Source organism: Somniosus microcephalus, chromosome 4 (genome assembly GCF_052327205.1).
Source record: "Somniosus microcephalus isolate GS21.2 chromosome 4, FLI_Smic_1.0, whole genome shotgun sequence".
Lineage (NCBI taxonomy): Eukaryota > Metazoa > Chordata > Chondrichthyes > Squaliformes > Somniosidae > Somniosus > Somniosus microcephalus.
Genome location: NC_140990.1, coordinates 266,852,807 through 266,872,140, shown reverse-complemented (window position 1 = coordinate 266,872,140; position 19,334 = coordinate 266,852,807). Strand labels below are relative to the sequence as shown.

Sequence of the window (19,334 nt, the reverse complement as noted above, 5' to 3'; positions counted from 1 at the left end):
TAAGAGACAAGGAAGTGTGTCAGTGAGTGTCATGAAATCTGTTTGGGTGATGTGGTTGTCATGGTTGAATAGCTGCCAGTGTGTGTAAGCTGTGAGATGTGGGTGTGAGGCTTGCAACAGTGCTAAGTGTGTGAATGTGAGGTGAAGCTATGAATGTTAGTTATGAGCCCTGATTGATAAGAGATTGTTGGTAGGTGAGTGAGGAGGGGTGTGGTGCATTGAGCTGTAGCTGAGGCTAGTGCTGCAGTTGGTAGGTTATGGCATTTGAAGATCACTGACCTTGACCACACGTGAGGTCATTAAACTTCTTGCGGCACTGCATCCAGGTCCTCGGGGCTAAACTCCTGGCATAGACCTCCGTGGCTATCTGCTCCCACTGCCTTCTCACCGTGTATCTGGAGGGTCTCCTGGCTGCCCGCGAATATAGGACATCTCTCCTCCATTCTACTTCCTCCACCAAGACCTCCAGTGCAGCGTCGGAAAACCTTGGTGCACGCTCTCTTCCATGGTCAGCCATTGTTATTTGTTGCACAGCAGAAAGACATCAGCACCTCCAGCAGACACAGTGCACCATCGCTTTAAGAATTGCAGACTAGCTTGAAGTAGTTCTAGCAATTAATGATATTGGGCCCCCTGTTGATGGGAGCAGCCAATGAACAGCGTGGTTAGCGTGGCTGCATGCAGAAATCGTGTTACTGTGAAGATGGCGTGCTGCCTGCATTACATTGAACGGGTGCGCGGTATCTACACATTGTGATTCCCGCACCCGTTTCAGGGGCTATCCAATTTAGCACCCTAAGTTTTTTTTCAAAAGTTTGCTCGGCTTTAGTAACATTTCAAAAAGTTACTAGTGCAATCTTTTAGCTGACGTGGTTTATTTTTGTGTTTTTTGTATTGGCCTACTGAGACCTACTTTGTGTGGGTCAATTCTAGTTGACTCATCCTCAGCCTTTGATCATTGTTGGGTCTTGGTTTCTCTGATCCATCACAAATCAACATTCATGATAGTATAGTAGAACTGAGCTTTACATTGGCACTGACTAACTCACCTTAACTCAGTGGGTTCTCTGAGAGGTGATACAAATGAAAGGTATGCTCCTCCCTGTATCAGCTGGAAGAGGAAACTGTTTTTCGGCATTCTTTCATTTTATTTGTTGGTTACTATAGCTCTCACGTAAGAGGCTCAAGACACCAGGAGGGACTTTTCACATTGCTCAGAAATGTCCAAAACGTAATTGAATTACTTTGAAGTGTAGTCATTGTGCTCTAGGTGAACACAATAGCTTTTTGTGCAGAGCAAGATCCCACAGAGCAAGATCCCACAGACAACAGCGAGATTAATGTGCAGTTCATTTTTTTTTTGTGATGAATGTTGGGCACAAGCAGGGAAAACCCCTGCTCTTAAAATAGTGTCAGTGGATCACCTGTGCTGTTGCATATGAATGCATATGTTTTGTTATGCACCCATAACAGATGCTGCACTTTGATACATGTGCACAGTTCTGTGTCATACTTCACAAAAGGGGGAAATTTTAACTCCCTCCAACCACCAGAAATGCTGCAGTAGAAGTGTTAAAATAGAGCCTCATTAGCTATGTAAATCAAGGTGCTATGATGTATATAGGACCAACAACATTGATTGCTTACTGGGCAAGCATCTGCCATTGGCACTCTGCTCAGTTAAACGTGGTGGAACAGCAGAAGAGGTCCAAAAAGGTAAGTGCTAAAATGATTTTTTTGTGGGGCCAGGAGGAGCAGGAATGCTTTTCCTAGCTCCACCAGAATAATGTGGGTCACTGCCACTTGGGCTTCCCCACCTTTTTCCTGGCCTGGTTAGCCTCCAGACAGCCTGATACTGCGCTGGCCTAGAGCCGGCAAGCTGCATCAGGTGGGCTACTTGCCTCATATATGTTAATCTGGCTCAGCCCTTGAAATGGACTGGGCCACCTGCCGGCACTATCAGGTGGCTTAAAATCTACTCCAAAAGAAATGCTTATTTAAAATGAAAGCAACCATTTTCTGCTGTTTGTAGAGGACCTTTCCCAGCAGCAGGAAATACCTTCTAATTGATTGCAGGATGTTGCTAAGAGCAATGTGCTTCCAGTTGACCTCTGAATCTGCTTATTTACTGCAAAACGACCTTGTGTCTTATCACACGTAATAAACGTCTTAAATGAATCTGAACTTAGATACTCAAAAGTTCCTGTCCAGCATTCCCCTAAATTATGCTGCTTGGTGTTGTTCAGTGTTTTTGGTTTGGCGGGGGAAGGGGAAAGTGGAGCAAGGGAAAATTACAATGCTTATCTTGGTTTCTTCTTTCTGTCTTCTCTAGTCAAATAACTGAAGTTGCGGTAAAGAACAAAGCTATACATCAAGTGTAGGGGGAAGATCACTTTTTGATTGGTGTGCAAGTGTATGAATTTTGCTAAAAGGGCAGTTCTCCTTGGCGTTTCTTTATTGGACCTTGTTTTTGGAGAATTCAGGTCCATCAGAGAAGTTGTTATTGGCTTGATTCTATTACATTGCTTAATCCTGTTGAGGTCCTTTTGGCCATCTCCGGTAAGTGGTCACGTAGGTGCAGCAGGATATGTGGCTCAAATTAAGTAGCCTAATTTTGGATGACTCATAAAGCTGAGCCAGCGAACTGTCCATTTCTGCGAGGCCTAAGAAGTGATTGAGTCAGAGATGATTAAGTTTACTATGTTAGCTTGGTCGTGTGAAAATTTAAAGCATGTGGTTGTTGGTTTACATCTTTGTTTCACATTTTGTGTAAATGTTTCACAGTTTCTTTTCTTTAAAATGTAATTTGTGCATTTTTTTGTCCATAATAGACAAAAGTTGGGCTTTAAAGGATAGTGTTGCATACAATGGTACTTGACCATTTTACTACATTAAATTCTTGATGTAAAAATGTTAATATGTTGGATTTTAAGTAAAACTGGTTTGTTATTTCAGGTTCTGAGGAGATGATGAAAGAGAGAGAAAAACTAAAAAATGCTAACAGTTTGCAGATTAAAGAAGAGCCTCCTGAGACACCTGAAGAGAAATTAAACAGCTCTTGTTCAGCAACTAACTGTGATGATTTGTGCAAAAGTGATTCGAAAGGGAGAAGTAGCACTAACCTGTTCTTGCAAAAGCCAGGTTCTTTTTCTAAACTGAGTAAGTTGTTAGAGGTAGCTAAAATGCCTCCTGAATCAGATTTTGTGACTCAGAAACAAAATGTGAACCAAGTAAATGTCACTCCAACGTCATCTCCTAGTCATTGTATCTCTCAGAACTCCATCTCAAGTTCCCAGCTTACAATTCCATCTGGCAACTCAGAAAAGATAGACTCGTGTGCAAACCTCTTTAACCCACTGATAACTGGCACAGGGAAACTCTACAACTCTCCTTTACTCCAAAATGACCAGTTGCTGAAAGTACTTACAGAGAAAGGTGGACAGTGGTTCAGCCTCTTACCAAGAATGCCTTGTGATGAATCTTCCATCACCTGTACAAACGTGCCTCCAACCTCCTTACAACAAATGGCACAATCTCAATTTAATTCCCAATCTTCGTCCTCATCTCCACTTTTGGGTTCGGGATCCCTGCAGAATCCACTGGGACTCAATCCTTTTGCATTATCAGCACTACAGGTATGAATTTTTTCTTTCTGTGTATGTAGTTATTTAATTACAGAAAAACTAAACTTACAGATTTTTCAAGTATCAAATCTAGATATTTTCTGTGTTTCAGTTGCAAAACTAATTGTTTTAGAAATTGAAATAATTTATTATTACTAAGAACAATTGGAAGGGATTGATCCACTTTTCCTCTTGTATGTCCCCACGTACCATTTATAATTTTCTTCATGATATGTTATGCAAGTTTTGCCAATGTTCCTCTGAAAGATGTACTAGGAAGCTGATATTGTTAACAGTTCTCTCTCCTCAGGTACTGTCTCCCTCTCCTTCAAATCTTCTGGCATCACCCCATCTCAAAAAAAACAACCCTTGACCCCCTCCGTTATTGCAAACTACCACCCCATCTCAAACCTCCCCTTCCTCTCCAAAGTCCTTTGAATGTGTTGTCGCTTCCCAAATCCGTGCTCATCTATCCCGGAACTCCATGTTTAAATCCTTTCAATCAGGCTTCCGCCCCTGCCACAGTACCGAAATGGTTCTTATCAAAGTCACGAGTGGCATCCTATGTGACAGTGAAAAAGGTAAACTATCCCTCCTCGTCCTTCGCGACCTGTCTACAGCCTTTGACGTGGTTGACCACTCCATCCTCCTCCATAGCCTCTCCATCGTCGTCCAGCTGGGTGGGACTGCACTCGCCTGGTTCCATTCTTATCTACCTAATCGTAGCCAGACAATCACCTGCAATGACTTCTTCCACACCGTTACCTCTGGTGTCCTTCAAGGATCTATCCTTGGCCCCCTCCTATTTCTCATCTACATACTGCCCCTCGGTGACATTATCCGAAAACACAGCGTCAGTTTCCACATGTACGCTGACGACGCCCAGCTCTACCTCACTACCACTTCTCTCAACCCCTCCACGGTCTCTAAATTGTCCAACTGCTTGTCTGACATCCAGTACTGGATGAGCAAAAATTTCCTCCAATTAAATATTGGGAAGACAGAAGCCATTGTCTTCGGTCCCTGCCACAAACTCCATTCCCTAACCACTGACTCCATCCCTCTCCCTGGCGACTGTCTGAGGCTGAACCAGACTGTTCGCAAACTTAGTGTCACATTAAACCCCAAGGTGAGCTTCTGACCACATATGCGCGCCATCCCTAAGACCGTCTATTTCCACCTCCGGAACAGCATGTGACTCCGCCCCTGCCTCAGCTCATCTGCTGCTGAAACCTTCATCCATGCCTTTGTTACCTCTAGACTTGACTAATTCAACACACTCCTGGCCGGCCTCCCACATTCTACCCTCCGTAAACTTAAGGTCATCCAAAACTCTGCTGCCTGTGTCCTAACTCGCACCAAGTCCCATTCACCCATCACCCCGTGCTCACTGACCTACATTGGCTCCTGGTTGAGCAATGCCTCGATTTTAAAATTCTCATCCTTGTTTTCAAATCGATCCATGGCCCCGCCCCTCCCTATCTCTGTAATCTCCTCCAGCCCCACAACCCTCTGAGATAGCTGTGCCCCTCAAATTCTGGCCTCTTGAGCATCCCTGATTTTAATCGCTCAACCATTGGCGGCCGTGCCTTCAGCTGCCGCGGCCCTTAGCTCTGGAATTCTCTCCCTAAACATCTCTGCCTCTCTACCTCTCTTTCCTCCTTTTAAGATGCTCCTTAAAACCTACCTCATCTGACCTAATACCTCTTTATGTGGCTCGGTGTCAAAATTGGTTTTAGAACACTACTGTGAAGCGCCTTGGGACATTTTATTATGTTAAAGGTGCTATATAAATACAAGTTGTTTTTGTTGTTGTAGAAAGAGTTCGTGTTTGTTTTTTGTTTGCCGCTCCTTGTGTCTCTGGGGATGTAGCTCAACTCTGGTTATTGCTTTTCCCCAGATTTCTTGGCCATTGTCTGGAGCTCACCATTTAGAGAATAATAGAGGAGTACCTGCATTATTCTAGTTCAGCAGTGCACCAACATGCTGCTTCACAAGGCTAACATGAAGGTGTTATTCTTAATTAATATTCAGTCACCGAGCACAGATAGCATGAAATTTTATTTTCACGTATCATGTTAGCAAATCACAAGCTGCAGATCTGAAAAATTAAATCCTTTGATTTATATCTAACCATGTCCATACATTATTCCAAGAATAATCAGGAATAAAGAGCCAGTTGAAGTTTGTGATACATTTTTAAAAATACAGAGAATTCTTCATTCATACATCACGTACAAATGCCATTCGATGAGATGGGGAGGAGAAAACTAGAGATAGAAGAACATCATATGACACTGACTGTTTATGAAATTCATGCCATTTTGTAGTCATTTCGATCAAGTATACTTTTTATTTCCTAATGTTTTTGGCCACGGTCAGATTTTCACAGAATTTTCAATTTCCAAAGTTGTTGCCATATTCCCAGCTGACACTTTGGCTGCAATTTTCCCATCCTCAGCAGGCCCGTGGTGGGTGGCGGGTCATGGCCCCGCTGCAAGCTCCATACCAGCCTCCGACATGACTTTCCCCTGATTGGGCTTGTTAAACCCGTCCAGCAAGTTTCCCAGCCAATTGAAGGAAGTGGGCCTGATGATGTCATTTGATGACGCGTCATCAGCCGGTTTCCTTAAAGAGACCATGCGCAAAATTACTTGACATTTGTGCTGTCCGTGTTGTACAGCATTGAGATGCTGCAAACACTGACAAGCACTGCACCGAGGTGCACAGCTGCACCCAGGCTCTCCCATGACTCCCTCCATATGCTTATCGAGGGAGTCACAGCACGCACCGAGGTTTTCTTCCCTTCCAATGGATGGAAGAGACCTCCCCAGGAGACCAACACAGCTTGGTTGCACATTGTACAGGAGGGCACAAGCAGGGATGTCATCAGGCGCACCATGCTGCAGTGGCGCAAACCTTTCAATGATCTCAGTAGATCACGAAAACGCTACTGCAAATTGACACTCAACCTCATCCTGCTGTGCCACTCAACACATCCCCATCACTCTGCCTTCTCTACCCTACTCCTGCACATCCTTACTCACACCAACTTACCTTGCACGTCCACCCCTCCCTCTCTATGTACATTATCACTTCCCCATCTCACTAGCCACCCCTCTCACTCACCCTCACCCTCATCCTAGTCCAGTCATGCCAACTAACAACACACAAGGGTAGGCACTTGTGTGCTTTAGCCAATGTTCATGTGAAGTTTCTGTTAATATGCTATCAAACATTGAAATCTTTATTTTCATTACTTTGTGTTCTTGGACAGATTTGTGTGCACCTTTGGAAGTGGCTTAGTGTGCTGCAGTGAATGGTGAGACATAACGGTACCCCCCGCAATGGTAATGAGTGTGCAAGGAATGGCTTGGGCATTGTAGGGATGCTTTATGGTGTTGTTGTGGGGTGGTGCCAACCTGGCACATCATGTGGCAGCCAGGGTGTACAGCGTCAAGTGAAGTAAATGTGGCCATGGTGAGGCCATCCCTGGCATCCCGGGCAGCAATGTGGTCGGGTGCTGATGCCCTCTGTCCTGTGCAGCATCAGGTGATTGCGGAGAAGGTTGGTGTGCCTGGTGATGCTGGTGTTGGGGCTGATCGTGGACAGATTCTGAGGACCAAGGTGAGAGAGTATAAAGTGCATCCATGCTGATGTAATAGATGGCAGGTGAAGTAGAGATGACAGAAGCAACCTGTCAATGGTGGGAAAGGTAATGAGGTCAGACTGGATGGAGACTTGTGTAAAGACTTGCAGCTTCTGAATCTGTAGTGGAAATGCAGTTTAGAGAAGCTAGTGGTTAAGAGAAGATTTCCCAATCAGCTGGGAGCTTTGACTTGACATTTGAAGCTGTCAATTCATCAGCTGATTTAATGGCTAGTGACCTCCCACCTCAGCTTCACAGATGAGGTCTAGGCACAGTGGGAAACCGGTGGGTGACCTATTATATTCAAAAAGCTGGGGAAAAAAAGCATTATTAAGTGGCTGTAAACAAGCCACTAATGATTTGAATTGGTCCCCCGCCGCTTCCTGTCGGGTCTGCTCAGCGTTGGCAGACCTGACATTGGGAAATGCAGGTGTGCGCGTTTTGACAGCGGGTTCCTGACCCGCTGTCAATCATTTTAAATTTCACAGCTGACCCGTCGCCCATCCCGTCTGCTGAGAGCCGGCAAAATCGCGGCCTTTGATTTTCTACTTTGAAGCCTACCTTGGGCAGATCTAGTCTGATCAATCGGCTTTGGGTCCAGATGATACTGTCACTTGGTTTTAAAATATGCAGCAAATGTCACTGATTCTTCCCAGTGGTTGTCAATAATCGTGGAGACCATGATAAGAACCAGATAACAGCTTCTCTATAATTTCTCTCCATTTCTCCCCATATGCCCTTTTCGAGCTCCTCTGATCCATGCGATCCACTTCCTGCTCCCTTGGCCCCATTCCCTAAAGTGCTGACCATCCTACTTCCTTAGCTGCCTCACAGTTGACATTGTAGATGATTTCACCTTCACACGTATTGTTCCTCCTCCCTTTCAAAACTGCCTTTATCATCCCTTCCTCAAAAAAAAACCCTCAACCCTTTGTTCCTTGCAAACTACTGCCCCATCTCCAATTGCCTTTTCCTTTCAAGACCTTGAATGTGTTGTTGCCTCCCAAATCTGCCTCTGTCTTTCGCATGCTTGAAGTATTCCAATCGGGTTTCTCCATGCCATAGCACTGAAATGACCCTAACCCAAAGTCACAAAGGATATCCTCTCTGACTATGACCATGGTGCATTATCCCTCCTTGTCCTCTCTACAGGCTTTGACACAGTCGACTACACCACTTTTGTCCAAAATAAATTGCTGGCTATCCACAGCTGTGGCTACGGCGACACCCTTTTAGCCACATGCACTAATTTCAGTAGGAAACACCTTGCATACGCTTACACAATACTGGTAAATGTACTAAATGTATATTTACTTAACTAACACCTCCATTCAGTAACCAAGGAAGTAAAGCACTCAAAAATCAATAAACACTTGCACATTTTGCTTTTTGTCTCACAGTTTTACCAACAAATACACAAAAAGGTTAAAGTACATCTGCGTATATGAGTATTGAAATCACATGCCCAACGACGGTGTCTAATGCTCATCTTTTACGTACTAATCAAAATACAACTAGCTGTATATGGATTCCAATCAGACATAATTGGCTAATGGCTAACGTATTGGACAACACTTGACTGCACCATTATCCTCCCAACGCCTTTCTTCATTGCCCAGATCAATGGGACTACCTTTATCTGGTTCCACTCTTACCTATCCAATCATAGCCAGAAATGGCTTCTTTTCCTGCCCCCGGATCATTGCCCCACTGAGTCCCCCAGGATATATCCTTGGCCCTGTCCTCTTTTTCATCTATGGGCTGCCCCTTGGTGATATCATGTGAAAACATTGGATCAGCTTCCACATGAATGCTGACAACACCCTCTCTGCTGCCCCTCAACGTCCCCACTGCCTCTGTGTTGTCAGATTGTTTCTGTGACATTCAGTCTTGGATGAGTCGCAATTTCATCCAGCTAAACATAGGTAACACCAATGCCATCGTCTGTGGTCCTCGTCACAAACTCTGTACCCTCGCCTCTCCAGCCACTGCCTCAGACTGAACCAGACTGTTTGCAACCTCGGTGCCCTTTTTGACCCTGAGCTGAGATTCCAACCCACCGTGTACTCTCCACCACAAAGACCATGTACTTTGACCTTTGTAATATCGCCTGCCTCAGCCGTGCCTTTGTTACCACCAGACTCGACCTTTTCCAATCTTTGTGTGTCTGGCCTTCCATCCTCCACCCTCCATAAACTTCAGCTCATACAAAACTCTGCTGCCCAAATCCTATCCTGCACCAAGTCCCACTCGCCTATAACCCCTGTCCTCACTGGCCTACATTGGCTCCTGGTCCCTCAGCATCTCACATTTTAATATTCTTAGCCTTGTGTTTAGATACCTTCATGGCCTCACCCATCCCTACCTCTGTAAACTTACAACCCTCCCCCTGAACTCTCTCTTCCTTCAGTGCTGGTCTTTTGTGCACCCAGCCTAGGCTCCATGCTCTAGAATTATTGCCCTAAACCCCTCTGCTTCTCTACTACCCTCTCCTTTAAGATCCTTAAAACCAACCTCTTCAATCAAGCTTCTGGTCAGCCCTTTTAATATCTCATTCTTTGGCTCAGTGTTCATTTTTTCCTTACATTTCTGTGAAGCAGCTTGCATTATTTGTTCTACATTGAAGGTGCGATATAAATGCAAATACTTGTAGTTGTCAACTTCTCTCAAATAAAGCTCCAAACATTGTTATGTACATAGAAATAAGCGTATTAATAGTCAAAAACAATAATACTAGTTAGTAATGGTGACAGTATCCGTCCCATGTCGTGCTGTCCCCCTTTCCTCTTTCTCTCTCTCTCTCTCTCCTCACCTATCTGATTTTACCTTATATATCCAACCTTCCAACATGTGGGACCCACAACTCAACCTTCTTACTACCCAGTCCCACAGGATTGTTGAAATCCCTCCTCCATCTCAGTCTCTGACGTCCTGTCATTGTATAATATATCAGATACGTGCATAGTCCTGTCAAACAAATTTAACATCAAAACATTGAAGAAAGATATATAAATACCAAAATTGTAGCCAGTTCCCTGGTGATTGCTTGGCAATTACACTGTCAACATTTTTGAATGTAATGTATTACTCCAGTTTTTAGCTCAATTTCTTCCCTGCCCCCACACTCCAAATAACCTCGGAGGTTAACTGAGGCTGTGCTGGTATGATAACTGAGTTACAGGAGTAAACGGTACATTATCATCTTGGGGGATAGAGGTGTTCCTGGTCTGACAATCCCAATCACTGCTAAGCAATGAAACTGAACAAAAACAACTAAAGTCTTATCTGATGACCCCCAACTTTACAACATCCCACTACAGGCTCAGTGTAGACATTGCATTGTCCTATTCTGCTTCTTCAGATTCAGCTACTGAAGATTTTGTCTCACCCCTGTCCACAAGTAGTATTTCTGTTAACTGAACATTGGACGGTGACACAGAAGATGATGATGTCGATGAGAATGAAGATAAGAATTTTCCCTAACCAGAGTAACCTTAGGATTGTCTGATACCTCTTTATCAGGTCCTCCATGAACTTTTCCCCATGCCCAGTATAGAAGCATGTCTCATACATAGCGAACACCAGGAACTTGCCTCGTGGCAACTTTAGAACCTTATAATTTGTGTCTAATGATTTTCCAAGTGTCCTGTGTGGATGCTTGTAGATAGAAGCTAGTTTAGCTATGTTATCTTGCACTCAACCATCAGTCCAACATGGGTTCTTACTTTCAACAAGTTACTGGTATTGAAGCCAATTGGCTGTCTTCTGTTGGATGATACTTCCTTTAAATGACATGTGCCATTCTTCAGAGGTCTTTTACTATCTGATACGTATCTTCCAACACTCACTTCATGTGGACCTTGTAGCAACCATCAGATTCTCAAACAGCTCAACAGGTATTACTAAATACCTTCCAAAACGAATATTGTTGGTCGTTAACACTTGTGCTGAAAAGAGGTGCCGTTCTAATAGCAAAAGCCAGTAAAGCCATGTGGCTCAGGTTTATATAGGCCTTCATGGTAGTACTCTCCGGTAGTTTGCTCTCTGGTTTGACTCAGAGTGATAAGGTGACGTCATGTTGTATAATTAAGGGAATCTGGAGTAAAAAGTTAGTATCAGTAATGGTGACCATGAAACTATCGGATTGTTGTTCAAAACCCATCTGGTTCACTAATATCCTTTAGGGAAGGAAATCTGCCGTCCTTACCTGGTCTGGCCTATATATGACTCCAGACCCACAGCAATGTGGTTGACTCTTAACTGCTGTCTGAAATGGCCTAGCAAGCCACTCAGTTGTAACAAACCACTACAAGAAACAATAACAAGAATAAAACCGGATGGACCACCCGGCATCTACCTCAGCATCGGCTTTGGACACGACAACGGCACACCCAGCCCCGTCGACCCTGCAAAGTCCTCCTCACTAACATCTGAGGACTTGTGCCAAAATTGGGAGAGCTGTCCTACAGACTAGTCAAGCAACAGCCTGACATAGTCATACACACAGAATCATTCCTTTCAGCCAATGTCCCAGACTCCTCCATCACCATCCCTGGGTATGTCCTGTTCCACTGGCAGGACAGACACACCAGAGGTCGCAGCACAGTGGTATACAGTCGGAAGGGAGTGGCCCTGGGAGTCCTCAACATTGACTCCGGACCTCATGAAGTCTCATGGAATTAGGTCAAACATGGGTAAGGAAACCTCCTGCTGATTACCACCTACCACCCTCCCTCAGCTGATGAATCAGTACTCCTCCATGTTGAACACCACTTGGAAGAAGCACTGAGGGTAGCAAGGGCACAGTATGTACTCTGGGTGGGGGACTTCAATGTCCAAGAGTGGCTCGGTAGCACCACTGCTGGCCGAGTCCTGAAGGACATAGCTGCCAGACTGGGCCTGTAGCAGGTGGTGAGAGAACCAACACGAGAGAAAAACCTACTTGACCTCGTCCTCACCAATATTTCTGTCGCAGATGCATCTGTCCATGACAATATTGGTAGCAGTGACCACCGCACAGTCCTTGTGGAGACAAAGTCCCGTCTTCACACTGAGGACACCCTCCATAGTGTTGTGTGGCACTACCACCGTGCTAAATGGGAGAGATTCAGAACAGATCTAGCAGCTCAAAACTGGGCATCCATGAGGTGCTGTGGGCCATCAGCAGAATTGTATTCCACCACAATCTGTAACCTCATGGCCCGGCATATCCCTCACTCTACCATTACCACCAAGCCAGGGGACCAACCCTGGTTCAACAACGAGTGTAGAAGAGCATGCCAGGAGCAGCACCAGGCGTACCTAAAAATGAGATGCCAACCTGGGGAAGCTGCAATACAGGACTACATGCATGCTAAAAAGCGGAAGCAGCATGCTATAGACAGGGCTAAGCGATCCCACAATCAACGGATCAGATCAAAGCTCTGCAGTCCTGCCACATCCAGTCATGAATGGTGGTGGACCATTGAACAACTGACGGGAGGAGGAGGCTCCATGAACATCCCCATCCTCAATGATGGAGGAGCCCAGCACACAAGTGCGAAAGCCAAGGCTGAAGCGTTTGCAACCATCTTCAGCCAGAAGTACCGTGTGGATGATCCATATCCCCACCATCACAGAAGCCAGTCTTCAGCCAATTTGATTCACTTCACATGATATCAAGAAAAGGCTGAGCGCACTGGATACAGCAAAGGCTGTGGGCCCCGATAATATCCCGACTGTCGTGCTGAAGACTTGTGCTCCAGAACTAGCCGCACCTCTAACCAAGCTGTTCCAGTACAGCGACAACACTGGCATCTATCCGACAATGTGGAAAACTGCCCAAGTATTTCCTGTCCACAAAAAAAGGATAAGTCCAATCCGACCAATTACCGCCCCATCAGTCTACTCTCAATTATCAGCAAAGTGATGGAAGGTGTTGTCGACAGTGCTGTCAGGCGGCACTTACTCACCAATAACCTGCTCACCAATGCTCAGGTTCCGCCAGGACCACTCGGCTCCAGACCTCATTACAGCCTTGGCCCAAACATGGATAAAAGAGCTGAATTCCAGAGGTGAGGTGAGAATGACTGCCTTTGACATCAAAGCAACATTTGACTGAGTGTGGCATCAAGGAGCCCTAGTAAAATTGAAGTCAATGGGAATCGGGGGAAAGACTCTCCACTGGCTGGAATCATACCTAGAAGCACAACGGAAGATGATTGTGGTTGTTGGACGCCAAACATCTCGGCCCCAGGACATCGCTGTAGAAGCTCCTCAGGGTAGTGACCTAGGCCCAACCATCTTCAGTTGCTTCATCAATGATCTTCCCTCCACCTTAAGGTCAGAAGTGGGTATGTTCGCTGATGATTGCACAGTGTTCAGTTCCAATCGCAACTCCTCAGATAATGAAGCAGTCTATGCCTGCATGCAGCAATACCTGGACAACATTCAGGCATGGGCTGATCAGTGGCAGGTAACATTCGTGCCACACAAGTGCCAGGCAATGACTATCTCCAACAAGAGAGCACCTAACCACCGTCCCTTGGCATTGAAGGGCATTATCATCGCCGAATCCTCTAACATCAACATCCTGAGGGTCACCATTGATTGAAAACTTAACTGGAGCAGCCACATAAAAACTGCGGCTGCTAGAGCAGGTCAGAGGCTGGGTATTCTGCGGCAAGTGTCTCACCTCCTGACTCCCTAAAGCCTTTCCACCATCTACAAGGTACAAGTCAGGAATGTGATGGAATACTCTCCACTTGCCTGGATGAGTGGAGCTCCAACAACATTCAAGAAGCTCAACACCATCCAGGACAAAGCAGCCCGCTAGATTGGCACTCCATCCACCACCTTCAACATTCACTCCCTCCACCACCGGCGTACCATGACTGCAGTGTGTACCATCTATAAGATGCACTGCAGCAACTCGCCAAGGCTTCTTCGACAGCACCTCCCAAACCCACTACCTCTTCCACCTAGAAGGACGAGGGCAGCAGGCGCATGGGAACACCATCGCCTCCAAGTTCCCCTCCAAGTCACACACCATCCTGACTTGGAAATATATCGCCATTCCTTCACAGTTGCTGGGTCAAAATCCTGGAACTCCCTCCCTAATAGCACTATGGGAATACCTTTACCACGCAGAATGCAGGGGTTCAAGAAGGCGGCTCACCACCACCACCTTGAGGGCAATTAGGGATGGGCAATAAATGCTGGCCTTGCCAGTGACGTCCACATCCCATGAATGAATAAAAATAAACCCTGTGCCTTTGTTGTCTCTTTGAACACTGCACTTATACATGATATATGTGGGTCAGATACCAGCGAAATAAGAACCCTGAAATGCAGAAAGATTTTCTGCACCATTTTTGCAGTAATTGCCATGCATCTAATGGGGAATATCTATGCATTGGAGAAGAATTCAATGAGTATCAATCAGCAATTACCATTCTTGGATAAGGGAAGTGGCCCAATAAGGTCCACCACCAGCTACTTCCATGGAGCTGTAGGCTTTATACCAACGTGTTGCACCTTACTGTGCTGGCTGTTCAACTTGGCATAATGATTTTATGTACCTAGTCATATCTTTTCTCAAAGCCAGAGAGCAAGCTTGTTTGCAGAATTGTAGCATTGTTTTTGTGACACCCAAGTGCCCACTTGTGGAACAGTCGTGGTATTCTCTCAGATAAGTGATTCATAATTTTCACAGCACATATAGTTTCATAGCTTCCTTCAGATTCACATTTGGCCTGTTCTGCTGAGCATGGTAATACAATGTCTTCTTAGAATGCCAGAATTGTGTTTCCCCTTTTCACCTGCTGACCTGCTCTTCTGCCTGGTCTGATTACCAGATCCTCCTTATGCAATTTTTTATCGCTGTTTCTAACTTGGATTGAAAATATAGGGGGACGGTATACTGGAGTGGTTTACCTGCCCATTGTAGAACCTGATCGATTTTCATCCCGTTGCCCAGGTGGTGAAGGTGAAAATTAGCCTCATTTCGTCTTGACTGGGAAGAATTGCTGCCAGTGCAGCTGCTCTCGGGTAGAACTTAAAGTTCCTCTTTTCTTTCTCTAACAAAATTTCTGAATAATGTATCAATTATCATCTTATCCTTCCCAGCTCTGTGAATTGCAGAAAAGTGAAAATCTAGGATTTGGAGACACCACGACAATGTCATCCAGGTACAAGAATTGTAAATCAAATCAACCACCCCATTAAGATCATAAGATGCTTGGACATAGCAGGCGCATTGCACAGCTGAAATGGCAGTGTCTTAAACTGGAACAACCATTAGCTAGAGTGAAATGTAATTTTGGATCTGCTTATTCAGAAATTAGCTCCAGTAAGTTAATGTACTTGGCTTTTGACAAAGCCCAAATAGTCGTTCACTCGAGGCATTGAGTGTCTTTAACGGTTACCTTATTTTGATAATATTTCTCAATTTTCCTCTCTCTGGCCCAAATCTGGTATCCACTTTGTTTGCTTGTAATACCAGCTCAGGTAGGGTTCTCAACAAACCCCAGTGCAATTTGGTATTTCATGATAAGCCTGCGATAAGGTACTACATAGTAGACTCATGAATAAGGTAAGAGCATGTGGAGTCGGGACAAGCAGCAGAATGGATAGCAAACTTGCTACAAAACAGAAAAGAGAGTGTTGGGGTTACAGGTAGTTACTTAGACTGGCGGAAGGTGGGAAGTGGTCTTCCACAGGGATCGATACTGGGACCACTGTTGTTCATTATTTGCATAAATGATTTGAACTCCGGAATCGAGTACAATATCAAAATTTGTGGATGACACCAAATTGGAGGTATGGTTAATACTGAGGAAGTATGCGACAGAATACAAGAAGACAATGGCCTAGAAATTGCGGTGGGAGGCGTACCACCAGAGTACGCCTCCAACCCGCGAAACAGTTCCTGAAGTACCTCCTGGCTGCGAAGAGTTGTGGTCTCGGGCCTCCAGGCAAACAGCAGCGTAAAGGCCCACAGATCCCGGGGATGCAGGCCGTTCGGAAGTGCCCTGTGATCATGTGGGCCTGGTTCCCCAATGACAAAGGAGGATTCCATTGCAATCATTTACGAAGGGAATCCCCTAATGATATGCAATGGAATCCCCAAATAATTATACAATGTACAGAATTCTAATAATTATAAATGTATTGAATTGCAATTTTATTCATAAGTTCCTTCATTGCACCAACCTCAATTAAAATTTAAATTTTTGGTAAATAATTTGAAACCTCTTAATCCAGGCCAATATTTGCACAAACTCATCTAAAGTGTATGTGCATAATTTTGGATTTTTAAATGTTTTATTTAAGCCTTACATATACCCTTACGCTGATGAAAGCAGGCCCTGTGCCTGCTTTTTTCAGCTGTAAGAGTTCCGTGGGTAGTTGTTGGGCAAATAGCCCAACTCTGCGCCAGCAATACTCATTTTTCAGGCATGCAGAAATCCAGAAGTTGCGGGGCCTTTCAAGTGGATTACGATGGGATAATCTGAGAGTATGCTGTCACGGAGACCACAATTTCAGGGCCATTAACAAACTTGCGGAATGGGTGTATAAATGGCAAAAGAATTTCAATATAGCCGAGTGTGAGGTGGTGCATTTTGGTAGGTGGAATAAGGTCGCCATCTATGCCTTGGAAAATAAATGTGGTACTGGCTCAAAGGGATCTAGGGGTACAGATTCACAAATCATTAAAAGTAGCAATGCAGGTTAACAAAGCCATGAAAAGTGCAAACAAAGCACTGGGGTTCATTTCAGGAGGAATAGAATTCAAAAGAAGAGAAGTTATGGTAAATTTGTATTGAACCTTGGTTAGACCACACTTGGAGTACTGTGAACAATTCTGGTCTCCATAATACAAAAGGGATATAGAAGCACTGGAGAAAGTTCAAAAAAGATTTACAAGGAAGATACTACAACTGAGAGGATAGAACTATCAGGAAAGACTGAACAGGCTGGTTACCTGTTCTCTAGGAAGAAGACTGAGAGGAGACCTAGTAGAGGTCTTTAAAATTATGAAGGGGTTCAATAGGGTAGACGTAAAGAAGATGTTTGCATTTCTGGGGTGTCCAAAATTAGGGGTTATAAATATAAGACAGACACTAATAAATCTAATAAGGAATTCAGGAGAAACCTCTTTACTAAGAGTGGTGAGACTGTGGAACTTGCGGCCACATGGAGTGGTTGGTGCTCAATTAAAAATACATTTAATGGGAAGCTAGATAAGTACACGAGGGAGAAAGGAATAGAAAGATATGTTGATAGGGTGAGATGAAGTAAGGTGAGTGGAGGCTCGTGTGGAGCATAAATACCAGCATAGACCTGTTGGGATAAGTGACCTGTTTCTGTGCTGTAAAATTCTATGTAAGTCGACTCCGAATTGTTAGTATTTATGTACAAGTCTCCAGGCGGTAATGACAAGCTTCTGAACTCTGCCATAGGGCAAGAATGCTTGTTTAAACAATTGGGAGAATTTCTTCCATGTCCTGATTTCCCATGGGCAAACAGTGAACTGCTGGTGAGGTTCCCCTTCCACATGATAAGGTATTTGGAAATTATCCAGGTGTCACTCTTCCCCACCCTTTCCTTATATACTGACATGATCTGATTCAGCCAGTCAGTCGCAGTCTGCTCCATTGTCACTAAATATAGTGGACTTCTTATACTTCCTGTACTTACATCTGACAAAATAATGACTGCCACAATGGCAATTGTTTCTATCCGTGCTTGATACTGGCAAGCGTATCTACATCAAATTGAGCCTGTCTGCTGACAGGGCTTCTCCCATTGGGAGACTTGTCATAGGGCTTCCCCTAATTCCTGTCAATTATTTAATTTCCCCTTCTAGATATCCTAGATCCTGCTCCTGCCACAGGTTTATGTACTCTGCCTTGGGTGTGGGGTTTGATAAGTGGATCAAACCAGCTACTCTTCGGTATAGTTTATAACCCCTTCCTGATTTACTGCAAAATGAACACGGATGAATTATCCAAAGTTAACTTTATCCAAAGATTAAACAATCATTTGTTTTAAATCACTTTCAGCTCCCAACTGTGTGAAGTGGCACTAAAGCCATTTCCACAATGACAGCTGAAATTTAATACCAACAACTAAGATTCAGAAGAACGTGTCAATAGGGAAGATTCAAAACTGCTTATCAATATAGTGCATTTAATGTCCTCCTCCCCATACCAGATGTATCAACATTTTGTACATCCCATATCTTAAGTATTACAATGTTTGATTAAGTAATTGTCACTTTTCAATTTGGATTGCTTAATATTTTCATTGAACACTTAGGGCAGGATTTTCATTGGGCCATGGAGGCGGGATTGGAGGCGTGTGGGGGGTTAAAATTGCAAAAACTGGCGTGCGGGCCCAACCCTGCCTCCATCCCGGCTCCAAGCAATTTTCATTAATTCGTGTCTAATGGTCCCGTCTCTGTCCCGCCTCCAAGAGGCAGGATAGGCCATTAAGGCCCTTAACCAGCACTAAATTGCCTCTATAATGCCATTTTGAAAGGCCTTTGCGATTTTAACCCTTTTCCCACGTGAAACACGCCTGTTCTGAAACACGACGATGAAACCTGGCGGGAGCACAATTGGATTGCTGACTTTCAGCTGCAGCTCAACCATTAAAGAGGAGATTTGATCAGCTATCATTTGCAGGTGGCAGGACTTTGTAGTCTCATGTCTGGGGGAACTTTTAGAAGGCATAACCACAGCTGTGGAAGTTTGGAGCCTGACACCCATCTCCAGTGTGACCTCCTGGGAAACCCCTCTCACCACCTTCGCTGAGCGCTTCCTCAACTGAGGCATATACCAGAAACATGGCAGCCATTTATTTCCTTCCCTTCTGGACATTAGATGAGGACGAAGACCAGCCGCGGCACCAGCAGAACCAGGAACAACAGCAGCACCAACAACCGGAGTGCCAAGCTGCTGCTCACCCACCTGAAGCTGCACAGGCCAGAAGGGGCCAGCTCATGGAAGCCCATCGGCGCAGGAGATACCCCCCAAACAGGGTCTACAGACACAGGGTCAGTTACCTCAACATGTCTG

At 44.8% G+C, this 19,334-nt stretch overlaps 1 protein-coding gene across 22 annotated transcripts in view; it reads left to right on the top strand.

Annotated features, from left to right (window-relative positions):
• baz2ba (bromodomain adjacent to zinc finger domain, 2Ba) overlaps nucleotides 1–19,334 on the top strand; it is a 367,748-nt gene that overhangs the window by 308,756 nt on the left and 39,658 nt on the right. For all 22 annotated transcript variants that reach the window (XR_015078191.1, XM_085986373.1, XM_085986365.1 and 19 more), the window contains one exon: nucleotides 2,956–3,635. Coding sequence is in view for 21 of the 22 variants with exons in the window: in XM_085986373.1 (XP_085842499.1) it covers nucleotides 2,956–3,635 (680 nt within the window). In the remaining variant the exon portion in view is untranslated. The remainder of the gene's footprint in view (nucleotides 1–2,955; nucleotides 3,636–19,334) is intronic.